Raw genomic sequence first — 14,218 nt, forward strand, 5'->3', positions numbered from 1 at the left:
GTCGAAAGGATCTCCTGTAGCGGTCGGAAGGATCTCCTGTAGTGGTCGGAAGGATTTCCTGTAGTGGTCGGAAGGATCTCCTGTAGTGGTCGGAAGGATCTCCTGTAAAGGTCTGAAGTATCCCCTGTAGCGGTCGAAAGGATCTCCTGTAGCGGTCGGAAGGATCTCCTGTAGTGGTCGGAAGGATCTCCTGTAGAGGTCTGAAGGATCTCCTGTAGAGGTGTGAAGTTTGTCCCATAGTGGTCTGAAGGATCTCATGTAGTAGTCTGTGAAGCCTCTGACTGAAGACACTTTGTTGCAGAATCACTTTGTCATTGTGTTGTAAAAAAAAAAAGGATGTTTACGGTTATCCATGATCTTTGTCAGTTTATGAAGTATCGTCCTTTACATCTCAAGAGGGTCCAGAACAGAACCAGCCTTCTTCTTCAGTTTATTCAGTTTCTTTAAGTCTCCTGCAGCTCCACCTCCTCATCTGTCACTATGGTTTCTCCTGCCTTCCACACCTGCTCCACATCTGCAATCAGTCCTGGGCTGCTACTTAAGCCCTCCACTCCCAAACAGTCTCTGCCAGATTGTTCTTTGCGTTATGCAAGTCTTTCCAGCACTCCAGCACTCATCACCCGGTTACGACCCTGCCTGTACCCGGCCTGTTCGCCTGTCTCAGTCCTGGTAATCACCTCAGCCTTCTGTCCCCGACCACGAGTTCTGCCTGAGCATCTCTGGTGTCTGTTTGTCTGCTCCCTGGGCTGCCTGGCGATTCCTCTGACTGACCGGTGTTTTAGTTCCTGTGTTCGAGCTTCCAGATCTACTCAGCGCTTACACCAGTTGTTTTTGGGTATTCGCTGTCCTTCCACTCTGAGCGTTACCACGATCCTGACAACTGTACATCTTATTCTGCTGTATTGCCTGCTGTGAGGTTGTCTTTAATAAGGACTTTTTACTCAACACTCGCACTTGGGTCCGCCACACACCCTTGTCAGCTGCTCCACAACAGACAACTGCAGGTGTGATTGAACTCTCCACAACAGACTTATAGAAGATATTCCACATCTTCCTACAAATGCTGAAAGACCTAACCTTCAAGAGGAAGTAAAGTCTTCTCTGTCCTTTCTTATAAACAGCATCAGTGTTGTATCTCCAGTCTAGTCGGCAGTCCAGGGACCTGTACAAAGCAAACAAAAATGTGTGTACGCCACTTTCTATGCTTGGTCTAGGTCTACGCTACGGTCAGATGTTCAAATAGTGTTTTGAACGTGGAAAGTTGCGGTCTTTCGTGCAAAAATGCCAGTCTGGCGCACATTTCTGAGGTTTTTTCCATTGGCGACACTCACTGGTGATACAGTGAAGTCCAGAATATGAGGAAACGTGACGTCAACAATAAGTTCACGACCACTCATGAAGAACACGACAGTCCCCACATCCTGCAACAACCTCACAATCAACCACATGGACATATAAAGGTAGGAGCTCAACGGTGGAACATGTCAATCACAAAGGGAGCCTTGGCTCTGATGGCAGGATCAGAACGGAGTCTTCAGGGACCACATAGATCTGCTGGTCCAGGACTAAGACTGGATCATCAGCTGGTTTAGGTCACCAAGAGGATCCTTCTGGAATCCCTGCCCTGAAAATGGACCCAGTGACGCTCCGGTTCTGGCCAACATGATGCTTTCAGCGGGAACTGCTGACAGGTCAGACATCTCTCAGTCGCCATGACGACCATGTGGGATGACTACTCAAGATAAAAGCCAGTTCCCTAAAATATCCCATAACTGTATCTGAACAGAAAAAACATTAAAGAGGTGCTGCAGGACTTCAGAAAGTGTTTCTCCAATGATGGAGCCTAGGACCCAGACCGGTGTCTCCTCCCGGTCATGGAGGCCGGGACCTAGACCAGTCTCTCCTCCCGTGACCTAGACTGGTATCTCCTCCTGCAACACTGCGAGTTACAGCGACTTTGTTCTCAATTTCTCATGTTTGCACATCGATATAATCACGTTGGCACAACTTGTCTTTATTTCAGCATCGGAGGAATCATATCGTGATGCTTTATGTTTTAAATATAAGTTTATGTGGTTCACACTGTATACTTATGAGAGAGGTGATCGCGTGCCACAATGTGTAAGACTCAATACACGTGTACAATGGGCTTATATCTCCATCCATCCATCCATCGTCCGCTGCTTATCTGTTCCCGGGTCACGGGGGCAGCAGTCTCAACAGAGATGCCCAGACTTTCTTCACCCCAGACACTTCCTCCAGCTCTTCCGAGGCGTTTCCAGGCCAGCCGAGAGACAAAGTCTTTCCAGCATGTCCTGGGTCTTCCCCGGGGTCTCCTCCCGGAGGGAGGCGTCCAGGAGGATCCGATACAGATGTCCATGCCACCTCAGCTGACTCCTCTCAATGTGAAGGAGCAGCGGCTCGACTCCGAGCTCCTCCCGGGTGACCGAACTCCTCACCCTATCTCTAAGGGAGCGTCCAGCCACCCTGCGGAGGAAACTCATCTCGGCCGCTTGTATCCGCAATCTTGTCCTTTCGGTCACTACCCAAAGTTCATGACCATAGGTGAGGGTAGGTGCATAGATTGACCGGTAAATCGAAAGCTTCGCCTTTCCACTCAGCTCATTCTTCATCACGACGGTCCGGTACATCGACCGCATAACTGCGGATGCTGCACCGATCCGTCTGTCTATCTCCTGCTCCATCGTTCCCTCACCCGTGAACAAGACCCCGAGATACTTGAACTCCTCCACCTGAGGCAGGACTTCTCCACCCACCCGGAGAAGGCACGCCACCCTTTCCCGGTGGAGAACCATGGCCTCGGTTTTGGAGGTGCTGATTTTCATCTGTGCCGCGCACTCGGCCTCAAACCGCCCCAGCACATGCTGAAGGTTCCGGTGCGATGGACCCAACAGGACAATGTCATCCGCAAAAAGCAGAGACAAAATCCTGTGGTTCCCAAACCGGATCCCCTCCGGCCCCTGGCTGCGCCTAGAAATCCTGTCCATAAAAATTATGAACAGGACCAGTGACAAAGGGCAGCCCTACCGGAGTCCAACATGCACCGGGAACAAGTCTGATCTACTGCCGGCAATGCGAACCAGACTCCTGCTCTGATCATACAGAGACCGGACAGCCCTTAACAGAGGGCCATACTCACTGAGGGCCCCCCACAGAATGGCACGAGGGACACGGTCAAATGCCTTCCATACTCACTGAGGGCCCCCCACAGAATGGCACGAGGGACACGGTCAAATGCCTTCTCCAGATCCGCAAAGCACATGTAGACTGGTTGGGCAAATTCCCATGAACTCTCGAGCACCCTGCGGAGGGTGTGGAGCTGGTCCACTGTTCCGCAACCGGGGCGCAAACCGCATTGTTCCTCCTGAATCCGAGGTTCAACTCGGCCGTATTCTCCTCTCCAGTACCTTGATGTAGACTTTCCCGGGGAGGCTGAGAAGTGTGATCCCCCTATAGTTGGAACACATTCTCCGGTCCCCCTTTTTAAAAAGAGGGACTACCACCCCGGTTTGCCACTTCAGCGGCACTGTCCCCTTCCTCCATGCAATGTCGCAGAGGCGTGTCAACCAAGACAGCCCCATGACATCCAGAGACCCGAGGCACTCAGGGCGAACCCCATCCATCCCTGGCGCCCTGCCCCCGAGGAGCTTACGAACCACCTCAGTGACCTCGGCTTGGGCGATGGACGAGCACGTCCCCAAGTCCTCACCCTCTGCTTCCTCAGTGGAAGGCATATCAGTCGGGTTGAGGAGATCCTCAAAGTATTCCTTCCACCGTCCGACGATGTCCCCAGTCGAGGTCAACAACTCCCCACGCGCACCATAAACGGTGCCGGCAGAGTACTGCTTCCCCCTTCTGAGGCGCCGAACGGTCCGCCAGAATTTCCTCGAGGCCGACTGAAAGTCTTCCTCAATGGCCTCACCGAACTCCTCCCAGACCTGAGTTTTTGCCTCTAGGACTGCCCGAGCCGCGGCCTGCTTGGCCTGCCGGTACCTATCTACTGTGTCAGGAGTCCCACAGGCTCACATAGCCTGGTAGGACTCCTCCTTCAGTCTGACGGCATCCTTTACTTCCGGTGTCCACCAACGGGCTCTAGGATTGCCGCCACGACAGGCACCGGAGACATTGCGTCTACAACTTCGAGCCGCCGCGTCGACAATGGAGGCAGAGAACATGGTCCACTCGGACTCAATGTCCCCCGCCTCCCCCGGGATCTGAGAGAAGTTCTCTCGGAGGTGAGAGTTGAAGATGTCCCTGACAGAGGGCTCAGCCAGACGTTCCCAACAGACCCTCACAATCCGTTTGGGTCTGCCAGGTCTGTCCAACCTCCTCCTCCGCCAGCGCATCCAACTCACCACCAGGTGGTGATCAGTTGACAGCTCAGCTCCTCTCTTCGCCCGAGTGTCCAAGACATGCGGCCGAAGGTCAGTTGAAACGACAACAAAGTCAAAGCCTACTGAGAGGGTTTTGGTCCAGGGATTGGGTCGTCAAGGCACTCCGCCACGACTACTACCCAGCCCACATGGAACCAGCTCATCACGGTCCTTCCTGCGGGTGGTGGGCCTACGGGAAGGCAGGCCCACGTCGCCATTTCGGGCTGAGCCCCGGCCGGGTCCCACCGGCAAAGAACCAGCCACCAGGCGCTCGCCTTCGAGCCCCAACTCCAGGCCTGGCTCCAGGGAGGGGTCCCGGTGACACTGATCCGGGCGACGTAACGGTCCTTGGTGTTTTGTTTACCATAATAAGCTTGTGAACCGCTCTTAGTCTGGCCCGTCATCTAGGACCTGTTTGCCAAGGGAGACCCTACTAGGGGCGTAATGCCCCCGACAACATAGCTCCTAGGATCACTTGGGCAACACAAATCTTAAATCTGTTAGTATATAATATGCGTAACAATAAAGCAGAACAAGGAGCGTTTCTTTTATGCACCAAAATAAGTTCTGGTGTCGGTTCTTAAAATACAAACAAGAAAAGGAGAGTGTAATGATGCACTAACGCTGGCCATAAACATTCACAAACCCTTACGATCATAATAAAAGCACAACTCTTCACGGAACGCAACACAAAGCAAAGAACAACAAGTTGTGGGGTGTATCAGTGATGGACTTCTCATCTTGACGGTGAACAGGGAGATGATTGTGGATTTTAAGAGAGTCAGGATTAAAGTTATTCTATGCAACTTCCTAGAGCTAGCAAGATTTGAAAGTGGCGCTTCCTCTAAGCCCCCCCCCCCGCCCCCACCCACGAGCGCTCCGTCCAAAGCCACGCCCCCACAAACACGAACGCGCATACGATTATTAAACATTTTGGACAGCACATTTACAGCAAAACTACCCCATGTCTCATTCACCTGTACAGCAAAACTACCCCATGTCTCATTCACCTGTAAGCGAGGTCGGTTTTAGGGGGGCCAGGGGGGGGCTGTGCCCACCCAAACGTGCCAACCGGCGTCTCCATCCCGGAGAGCGTCGGTGAACGGCACGGCAGCGCTGCGGTGCGCTGCAGGCTCTAAAGCCGCAGCTACGCCGTACCCTACATCTGAGTAATTCTGCAGATAACTTGACTCCAACTTGTACTGGAAGTCTGAAGTGTGCAGCGTGAACAGGAGTGGTGAGAGTACAGTCCCCTGTGGTGCTGCTGACCACCTGCTCAGACACACAACCATTCAGTCTCACAAACTATGGTCTGTTTGTTAGATAGTCAATAATCCAGGTGATTGTGAAGGCATCCACCTGTGTCTTCTGGAGTGTCTTGCGTAGTAATGCCGGTTGGATGGTGTTAAATGTACTGGAGAAATCAGAGAACATGATCCTCATAGTGCCGATGCTTTTTTCAGATGACTATGGGTTCGTTGAAGCAGGTGTACAGTGACATCTTCAGCTTCCTGTGACCACTTGCTCAAAGTCCTTTTGATCCCAGGTTTCCTCTGGATGATGGGTTTGTAGGTGGAGGAGAGAGAAACCAGATTATGATCCATCTTGCAGAGAGCAGGTAGTTCAGAGGAGATGTAAGCATCTCTGATATTTGCACAAAACAAATCCAACATTTTGGTTTTTCTGGTGGAAGATTTGATACTGTTAAAACATTGTGGCAGAGACGTAGTTTGAATCACCAGCAATTGCTAGAAATCTGCTGGGCAATTGTGTCTGTAGCTTCCAAACAGCAGAGCTGATGTGTCTGAACCAGCTGATGGCAGGATGTAAACTGCCACTACAATATCACTGGTAAACTTTGTCGGTAGATAATAAGGACTGAAACTCACAGCTAACAGTTCAATGTGGATTACTCCATCTGTTGTTGACAACCACCACAACTCCACCGCCCTTGATTTTCCCTCTTCAAGTCTCTGTCTGCCCGTATCGTCTCAAAGTCAGGCAGAGAGGTGCTGGAGTTGGGGATACGCTCCTGTAGCCACTTCTCGGGGAAAAAACATGATGCTGCATTGATGAAACTCCAGATTTGTCCCTGTCATTGCTTCAAGCTGGTCTGTCTCATTAGCAAGAGACCTGATGTTACCAATCTACTCTCTGCTTTGTTCCTGCTGCACATCCACGATGTCCCTTCCTGAACTCGTGGGGGGTTTGGGCTATTATTCTGTTTATTTCAAAGCTGTCCTTTCAATTACTTTACAGGATACTTAAAAAATACTTTATACATGTGGAAACTAAGATTACAAGTTTTTTATTATTAAATATTTTTTGTTTCCCAATTTGATTTTGATATAAGTCACATTCATTATGGTAATGAAATAATAGATAAATATTAGCCAACATGTGACGATGACAGGTGAAGAGTGCGTACCTTTCTCTCAGGGGGGTCCAGGGGTCTCCAGTGGTTGGCCCTGAGCTGGTGGAGCTCATCAAACTTGAGGCTTATATTTTCAATTGACAGTTGAAGCATATCCCAAAACCCAGCCAGGTCAGAGGCCACAGGACGAGGATGCGTGTTTAGGTTCTGTTACAACAGCAACATAGACCACAAGAAGAAAAAAATGGATGTAAGATAAAAGTTGTCATCTAAAAACCTAATTGTAGAAACGTGGCAAATGGAATTTACTTTTATTCATCGTATAATGACACCTGGTGTTTAAAATGTAACCTACCATGTTTATAGCCTTCACAAGTTTTTATGGTGCCCACATTATTCTTATTTTATACATTCAGAGTACATTTAGGGAGGTGTACTAGGTTTACATGTTCATGACAGCTCAATGGGATTGACTTTTATGATCCCCACGTTGAAATTAATTAATAAGGGCCCGCGCACTGACAGTGCGAAGGCCCTATTGTATCTGTAGGAATTCTTTTTCTTTCTAGTTTTTCTAGTTTTTTTTATTCTTATTTTTCCGACAAAATGAGGGTCTTTTTTGCCTTAATAGTTCTAACGGGGGTCTGAATAGTTCTAACGGGGTCTGAATAGTTCTAACGGGGGTCTGAATAGTTCTAACGGGGATCTGAATAGTTCTAACGGGGTCTGAATAGTTCTAACGGGGTCTGAATGGTTCTAACGGGGTCTGAATAGTTCTAACGGGGGTCTGAATAGTTCTAACGGGGTCTGAATAGTTCTAACGGGGTCTGAATGGTTCTAACGGGGTCTGAATAGTTCTAACGGGGTCTGAATAGTTCTAACGGGGTCTGAATAGTTCTAACGGGGTCTGAATGGTTCTAACGGGGTCTGAATAGTTCTAACGGGGTCTGAATAATTCTAACGGGGGTCTGAATGGTTCTAACGGGGTCTGAATAGTTCTAACGGGGGTCTGAACAGTTCTAACGGGGTCTGAATAGTTCTAACGGGGTCTGAATAGTTCTAACGGGGGGTCTGAATAGTTCTAACGGGGGGTCTGAATAGTTCTAACGGGGGTCTGAATAGTTCTAACGGGGGTCTGAATAGTTCTAACGGGGGTCTGAATAGTTCTAACGGGGTCTGAATAGTTCTAACGGGGGTCTGAATAGTTCTAACGGGGGTCTGAATAGTTCTAACGGGGGTCTGAATAGTTCTAACGGGGGTCTGAATAGTTCTAACGGGGGTCTGAATGGTTCTAACGGGGGTCTGAATAGTTCTAACGGGGGTCTGAATGGTTCTAACGGGGGTCTGAATAGTTCTAACGGGGGTCTGAATAGTTCTAACGGGGGTCTGAATGGTTCTAACGGGGGTCTGAATAGTTCTAACGGGGGTCTGAATGGTTCTAACGGGGGTCTGAATAGTTCTAACGGGGGTCTGAATAGTTCTAACGGGGTCTGAATAGTTCTAACGGGGGTCTGAATAGTTCTAACGGGGGTCTGAATAGTTCTAACGGGGGTCTGAATAGTTCTAACGGGGGTCTGAATGGTTCTAACGGGGGTCTGAATGGTTCTAACGGGGTCTGAATAGTTCTAACGGGGTCTGAATAGTTCTAACGGGGTCTGAATAGTTCTGAAGGGGTCTGAATAGTTCTAACGGGGTCTGAATAGTTCTAACGGGGTCTGAATAGTTCTGAAGGGGTCTGAATAGTTCTAACGGGGTCTGAATAGTTCTAACGGGGGTCTGAATAGTTCTAACGGGGGTCTGAATAGTTCTAACGGGGGTCTGAATGGTTCTAACGGGGTCTGAATAGTTCTAACGGGGGGTCTGAATAGTTCTAACGGGGTCTGAATAGTTCTAACGGGGGTCTGAATAGTTCTAACGGGGGTCTGAATAGTTCTAACGGGGGGTCTGAATAGTTCTAACGGGGTCTGAATAGTTCTAACGGGGGTCTGAATAGTTCTAACGGGGTCTGAATAGTTCTAACGGGGTCTGAATAGTTCTAACGGGGTCTGAATGGTTCTAACGGGGGTCTGAATAGTTCTAACGGGGGTCTGAATAGTTCTAACGGGGGTCTGAATAGTTCTAACGGGGTCTGAATAGTTCTAACGGGGTCTGAATAGTTCTAACGGGGTCTGAATGGTTCTAACGGGGGTCTGAATAGTTCTAACGGGGGTCTGAATAGTTCTAACGGGGGTCTGAATAGTTCTAACGGGGTCTGAATAGTTCTAACGGGGTCTGAATAGTTCTAACGGGGTCTGAATGGTTCTAACGGGGTCTGAATAGTTCTAACGGGGGTCTGAATAGTTCTAACGGGGGTCTGAATAGTTCTAACGGGGGTCTGAATAGTTCTAACGGGGGTCTGAATAGTTCTAACGGGGTCTGAATAGTTCTAACGGGGTCTGAATGGTTCTAACGGGGTCTGAATAGTTCTAACGGGGGTCTGAATAGTTCTAACGGGGTCTGAATAGTTCTAACGGGGTCTGAATGGTTCTAACGGGGTCTGAATAGTTCTAACGGGGTCTGAATAGTTCTAACGGGGGGTCTGAATAGTTCTAACGGGGGTCTGAATAGTTCTAACGGGGGTCTGAATAGTTCTAACGGGGGTCTGAATAGTTCTAACGGGGTCTGAATAGTTCTAACGGGGTCTGAATAGTTCTAACGGGGTCTGAATAGTTCTAACGGGGTCTGAATAGTTCTAACGGGGGTCTGAATAGTTCTAACGGGGTCTGAATGGTTCTAGGGGGGGTCTGAATAGTTCTAACGGGGGGTCTGAATAGTTCTAACGGGGTCTGAATAGTTCTAACGGGGTCTGAATAGTTCTAACGGGGGTCTGAATAGTTCTAACGGGGGTCTGAATAGTTCTAACGGGGGTCTGAATAGTTCTAACGGGGGTCTGAATAGTTCTAACGGGGGTCTGAATAATTCTAACGGGGGGTCTGAATAGTTCTAACGGGGTCTGAATAGTTCTAACGGGGTCTGAATAGTTCTAACGGGGGTCTGAATAGTTCTAACGGGGGGGTCTGAATAGTTCTAACGGGGGGGTCTGAATCGTTCTAACGGGGGTCTGAATGGTTCTAACGGGGTCTGAATAGTTCTAACGGGGTCTGAATAGTTCTAACGGGGGTCTGAATAGTTCTAACGGGGTCTGAATAGTTCTAACGGGGGTCTGAATGGTTCTAACGGGGTCTGAATAGTTCTAACGGGGGTCTGAATAGTTCTAACGGGGTCTGAATAGTTCTAACGGGGGATCTGAATAGTTCTAACCAGGGTCTGAATAGTTCTAACGGGGGTCTGAATAGTTCTAACGGGGGTCTGAATAGTTCTAACGGGGTCTGAATAGTTCTAACGGGGTCTGAATAGTTCTAACGGGGTCTGAATAGTTCTAACGGGGTCTGAATAGTTCTAACGGGGGTCTGAATAGTTCTAACGGGGGTCTGAATAGTTCTAACGGGGTCTGAATAGTTCTAACGGGGGTCTGAATAGTTCTAACGGGGGTCTCGTTCTAACGGGGTCTGAATAGTTCTAACCGGGGTCTCGTTCTAACGGGGTCTGAATAGTTCTAACGGGGGTCTGAATAGTTCTAACGGGGGTCTGAATAGTTCTAACGGGGTCTGAATAGTTCTAACGGGGGTCTGAATGATTCTAACGGGGGTCTGAATAGTTCTAACGGGGGGTCTGAATAGTTCTAACGGGGGTCTGAATAGTTCTAACGGGGGTCTGAATAGTTCTAACGGGGGTCTGAATGGTTCTAACGGGGGTCTGAATAGTTCTAACGGGGGTCTGAATAGTTCTAACGGGGGTCTGAATGGTTCTAACGGGGTCTGAATAGTTCTAACGGGGGTCTGAATAGTTCTAACGGGGTCTGAATAGTTCTAACGGGGGATCTGAATAGTTCTAACCAGGGTCTGAATAGTTCTAACGGGGGTCTGAATAGTTCTAACGGGGTCTGAATGGTTCTAACGGGGGTCTGAATAGTTCTAACGGGGGTCTGAATAGTTCTAACGGGGGGTCTGAATAGTTCTAACGGGGGGTCTGAATAGTTCTAACGGGGGGTCTGAATAGTTCTAACGGGGGTCTGAATAGTTCTAACGGGGGTCTGAATAGTTCTAACGGGGTCTGAATAGTTCTAACGGGGGTCTGAATAGTTCTAACCAGGGTCTGAATAGTTCTAACGGGGGTCTGAATAGTTCTAACGGGGGGTCTGAATAGTTCTAACGGGGGTCTGAATAGTTCTAACAGGGTCTGAATAGTTCTAACGGGGGTCTGAATAGTTCTAACGGGGGATCTGAATAGTTCTAACCAGGGTCTGAATAGTTCTAACGGGGGTCTGAATAGTTCTAACGGGGGGTCTGAATAGTTCTAACGGGGGTCTGAATAGTTCTAACCAGGGTCTGAATAGTTCTAACGGGGGATCTGAATAGTTCTAACCAGGGTCTGAATAGTTCTAACGGGGGTCTGAATAGTTCTAACGGGGTCTGAATAGTTCTAACGGGGTCTGAATAGTTCTAACGGGGTCTGAATAGTTCTAACGGGGTCTGAATAGTTCTAACGGGGTCTGAATAGTTCTAACCGGGGTCTGAATAGTTCTAACGGGGGTCTGAATAGTTCTAACGGGGTCTGAATAGTTCTAACGGGGTCTGAATAGTTCTAACGGGGGTCTGAATAGTTCTAACGGGGTCTGAATAGTTCTAACGGGGTCTGAATAGTTCTAACGGGGTCTGAATAGTTCTAACGGGGTCTGAATAGTTCTAACCGGGGTCTGAATAGTTCTGAAGGGGTCTGAATAGTTCTAACGGGGTCTGAATAGTTCTAACGGGGGTCTGAATAGTTCTAACGGGGTCTGAATAGTTCTAACGGGGTCTGAATAGTTCTAACGGGGTCTGAATAGTTCTAACGGGGTCTGAATAGTTCTAACCGGGGTCTGAATAGTTCTAACGGGGTCTGAATAGTTCTAACGGGGTCTGAATAGTTCTAACGGGGGTCTGAATGGTTCTAACGGGGGTCTGAATAGTTCTAACGGGGGTCTGAATAGTTCTAACGGGGGTCTGAATAGTTCTAACGGGGGTCTGAATAGTTCTAACGGGGGTCTGAATAGTTCTAACGGGGGTTTGAATGGTTCTAACGGGGGTCTGAATAGTTCTAACGGGGGTTTGAATGGTTCTAACGGGGGTCTGAATGGTTCTAACGGGGTCTGAATAGTTCTAACGGGGGTCTGAATAGTTCTAACGGGGGTCTGAATAGTTCTAACGGGGGTTTGAATGGTTCTAACGGGGGTCTGAATGGTTCTAACGGGGTCTGAATAGTTCTAACGGGGGTCTGAATAGTTCTAACCGGGGTCTGAATAGTTCTAACGGGGGTCTGAATAGTTCTAACGGGGTCTGAATAGTTCTAACGGGGGTCTGAATAGTTCTAACGGGGGTCTGAATAGTTCTAACGGGGGTCTGAATAGTTCTAACGGGGGTCTGAATAGTTCTAACGGGGGTCTGAATAGTTCTAACGGGGGTCTGAATAGTTCTAACCGGGGTCTGAATAGTTCTAACGGGGGTCTGAATAGTTCTAACGGGGGTCTGAAGGGTTCTAACGGGGTCTGAATGGTTCTAACGGGGGTCTGAATAGTTCTAACGGGGGTCTGAATAGTTCTAACGGGGGTCTGAATAGTTCTAACGGGGTCTGAATAGTTCTAACGGGGGTCTGAATAGTTCTAACGGGGTCTGAATAGTTCTAACGGGGGTCTGAATAGTTCTAACGGGGGTCTGAATAGTTCTAACGGGGGTCTGAATAGTTCTAACGGGGGTCTGAATAGTTCTAACGGGGTCTGAATAGTTCTAACGGGGGTCTGAATAGTTCTAACGGGGTCTGAATAGTTCTAACGGGGGTCTGAATAGTTCTAACGGGGGTCTGAATAGTTCTAACGGGGGTCTGAATAGTTCTAACGGGGGTCTGAATAGTTCTAACGGGGGTCTGAATAGTTCTAACCAGGGTCTGAATGGTTCTAACGGGGTCTGAATAGTTCTAACGGGGTCTGAATAGTTCTAGCGGGGGTCTGAATAGTTCTAACGGGGGTCTGAATAGTTCTAGCGGGGGTCTGAATAGTTCTAACGGGGGTCTGAATAGTTCTAACGGGGGTCTGAATAGTTCTAACGGGGGTCTGAATAGTTCTAACGGGGTCTGAATAGTTCTAACGGGGTCTGAATAGTTCTAACGGGGGTCTCGTTCTAACGGGGGTCTGAATAGTTCTAACCAGGGTCTGAATAGTTCTAACGGGGTCTGAATAGTTCTAACGGGGGTCTGAATAGTTCTAACGGGGGGTCTGAATAGTTCTAACCAGGGTCTGAATAGTTCTAACGGGGGTCTGAATAGTTCTAACCAGGGTCTGAATAGTTCTAACGGGGGGTCTGAATAGTTCTAACGGGGGTCTGAATAGTTCTAACCAGGGTCTGAATAGTTCTAACCAGGGTCTGAATAGTTCTAACGGGGGGTCTGAATAGTTCTAACGGGGGTCTGAATAGTTCTAACGGGGGTCTGAATAGTTCTAACCAGGGTCTGAATAGTTCTAACGGGGGTCTGAATAGTTCTAGCGGGGTCTGAATAGTTCTAACCAGGGTCTGAATAGTTCTAACGGGGGTCTGAATAGTTCTAACGGGGGTCTGAATAGTTCTAACGGGGGGTCTGAATAGTTCTAACGGGGGTCTGAATAGTTCTAACCAGGGTCTGAATAGTTCTAACGGGGGTCTGAATAGTTCTAACGGGGTCTGAATAGTTCTAACGGGGGGTGTGAATAGTTCTAACGGGGGGTCTGAATAGTTCTAACGGGGGTCTGAATAGTTCTAACGGGGGTCTGAATAGTTCTAACGGGGGGTGTGAATAGTTCTAACGGGGGGTCTGAATAGTTCTAACGGGGGTCTGAATAGTTCTAACGGGGGGTGTGAATAGTTCTAACGGGGGGTCTGAATAGTTCTAACGGGGGTCTGAATAGTTCTAACGGGGGTCTGAATAGTTCTAACGGGGGGTCTGAATAGTTCTAACGGGGGTCTGAATAGTTCTAACGGGGGTCTGAATAGTTCTAACGGGGGTCTGAATAGTTCTAACGGGGGTCTGAATAGTTCTAACGGGGGTCTGAATAGTTCTAACGGGGGGTCTGAATAGTTCTAACGGGGGTCTGAATAGTTCTAACGGGGTCTGAATAGTTCTAACGGGGGTCTGAATAGTTCTAACGGGGGTCTGAATAGTTCTAACGGGGGTCTGAATAGTTCTAACGGGGGGTCTGAATAGTTCTAACGGGGGTCTGAATAGTTCTAACGGGGGTCTGAATGGTTCTAACGGGGTCTGAATAGTTCTAACGGGGGTCTGAATAGTTCTAACGGGGGTCTGAATAGTTCTAACGGGGGGTCTGAATAGTTCTAACGGGGTCTGA

The 14,218-nt window shown here is 48.8% G+C and overlaps 1 protein-coding gene across 1 annotated transcript in view; it reads right to left on the reverse strand.

Annotated features, from left to right (window-relative positions):
• The window catches only part of LOC133453163 (disks large-associated protein 1-like), a 181,122-nt gene that overhangs the window by 9,765 nt on the left and 157,139 nt on the right, over window positions 1-14,218 (reverse strand). The window contains exon 14 of the mRNA XM_061733057.1: window positions 6,823-6,975. Coding sequence (XP_061589041.1) covers window positions 6,823-6,975 — 153 coding nt within the window. The remainder of the gene's footprint in view (window positions 1-6,822; window positions 6,976-14,218) is intronic.

This window comes from Cololabis saira, chromosome 10 (genome assembly GCF_033807715.1).
Source record: "Cololabis saira isolate AMF1-May2022 chromosome 10, fColSai1.1, whole genome shotgun sequence".
In the NCBI taxonomy this organism is placed as follows: domain Eukaryota; kingdom Metazoa; phylum Chordata; class Actinopteri; order Beloniformes; family Belonidae; genus Cololabis; species Cololabis saira.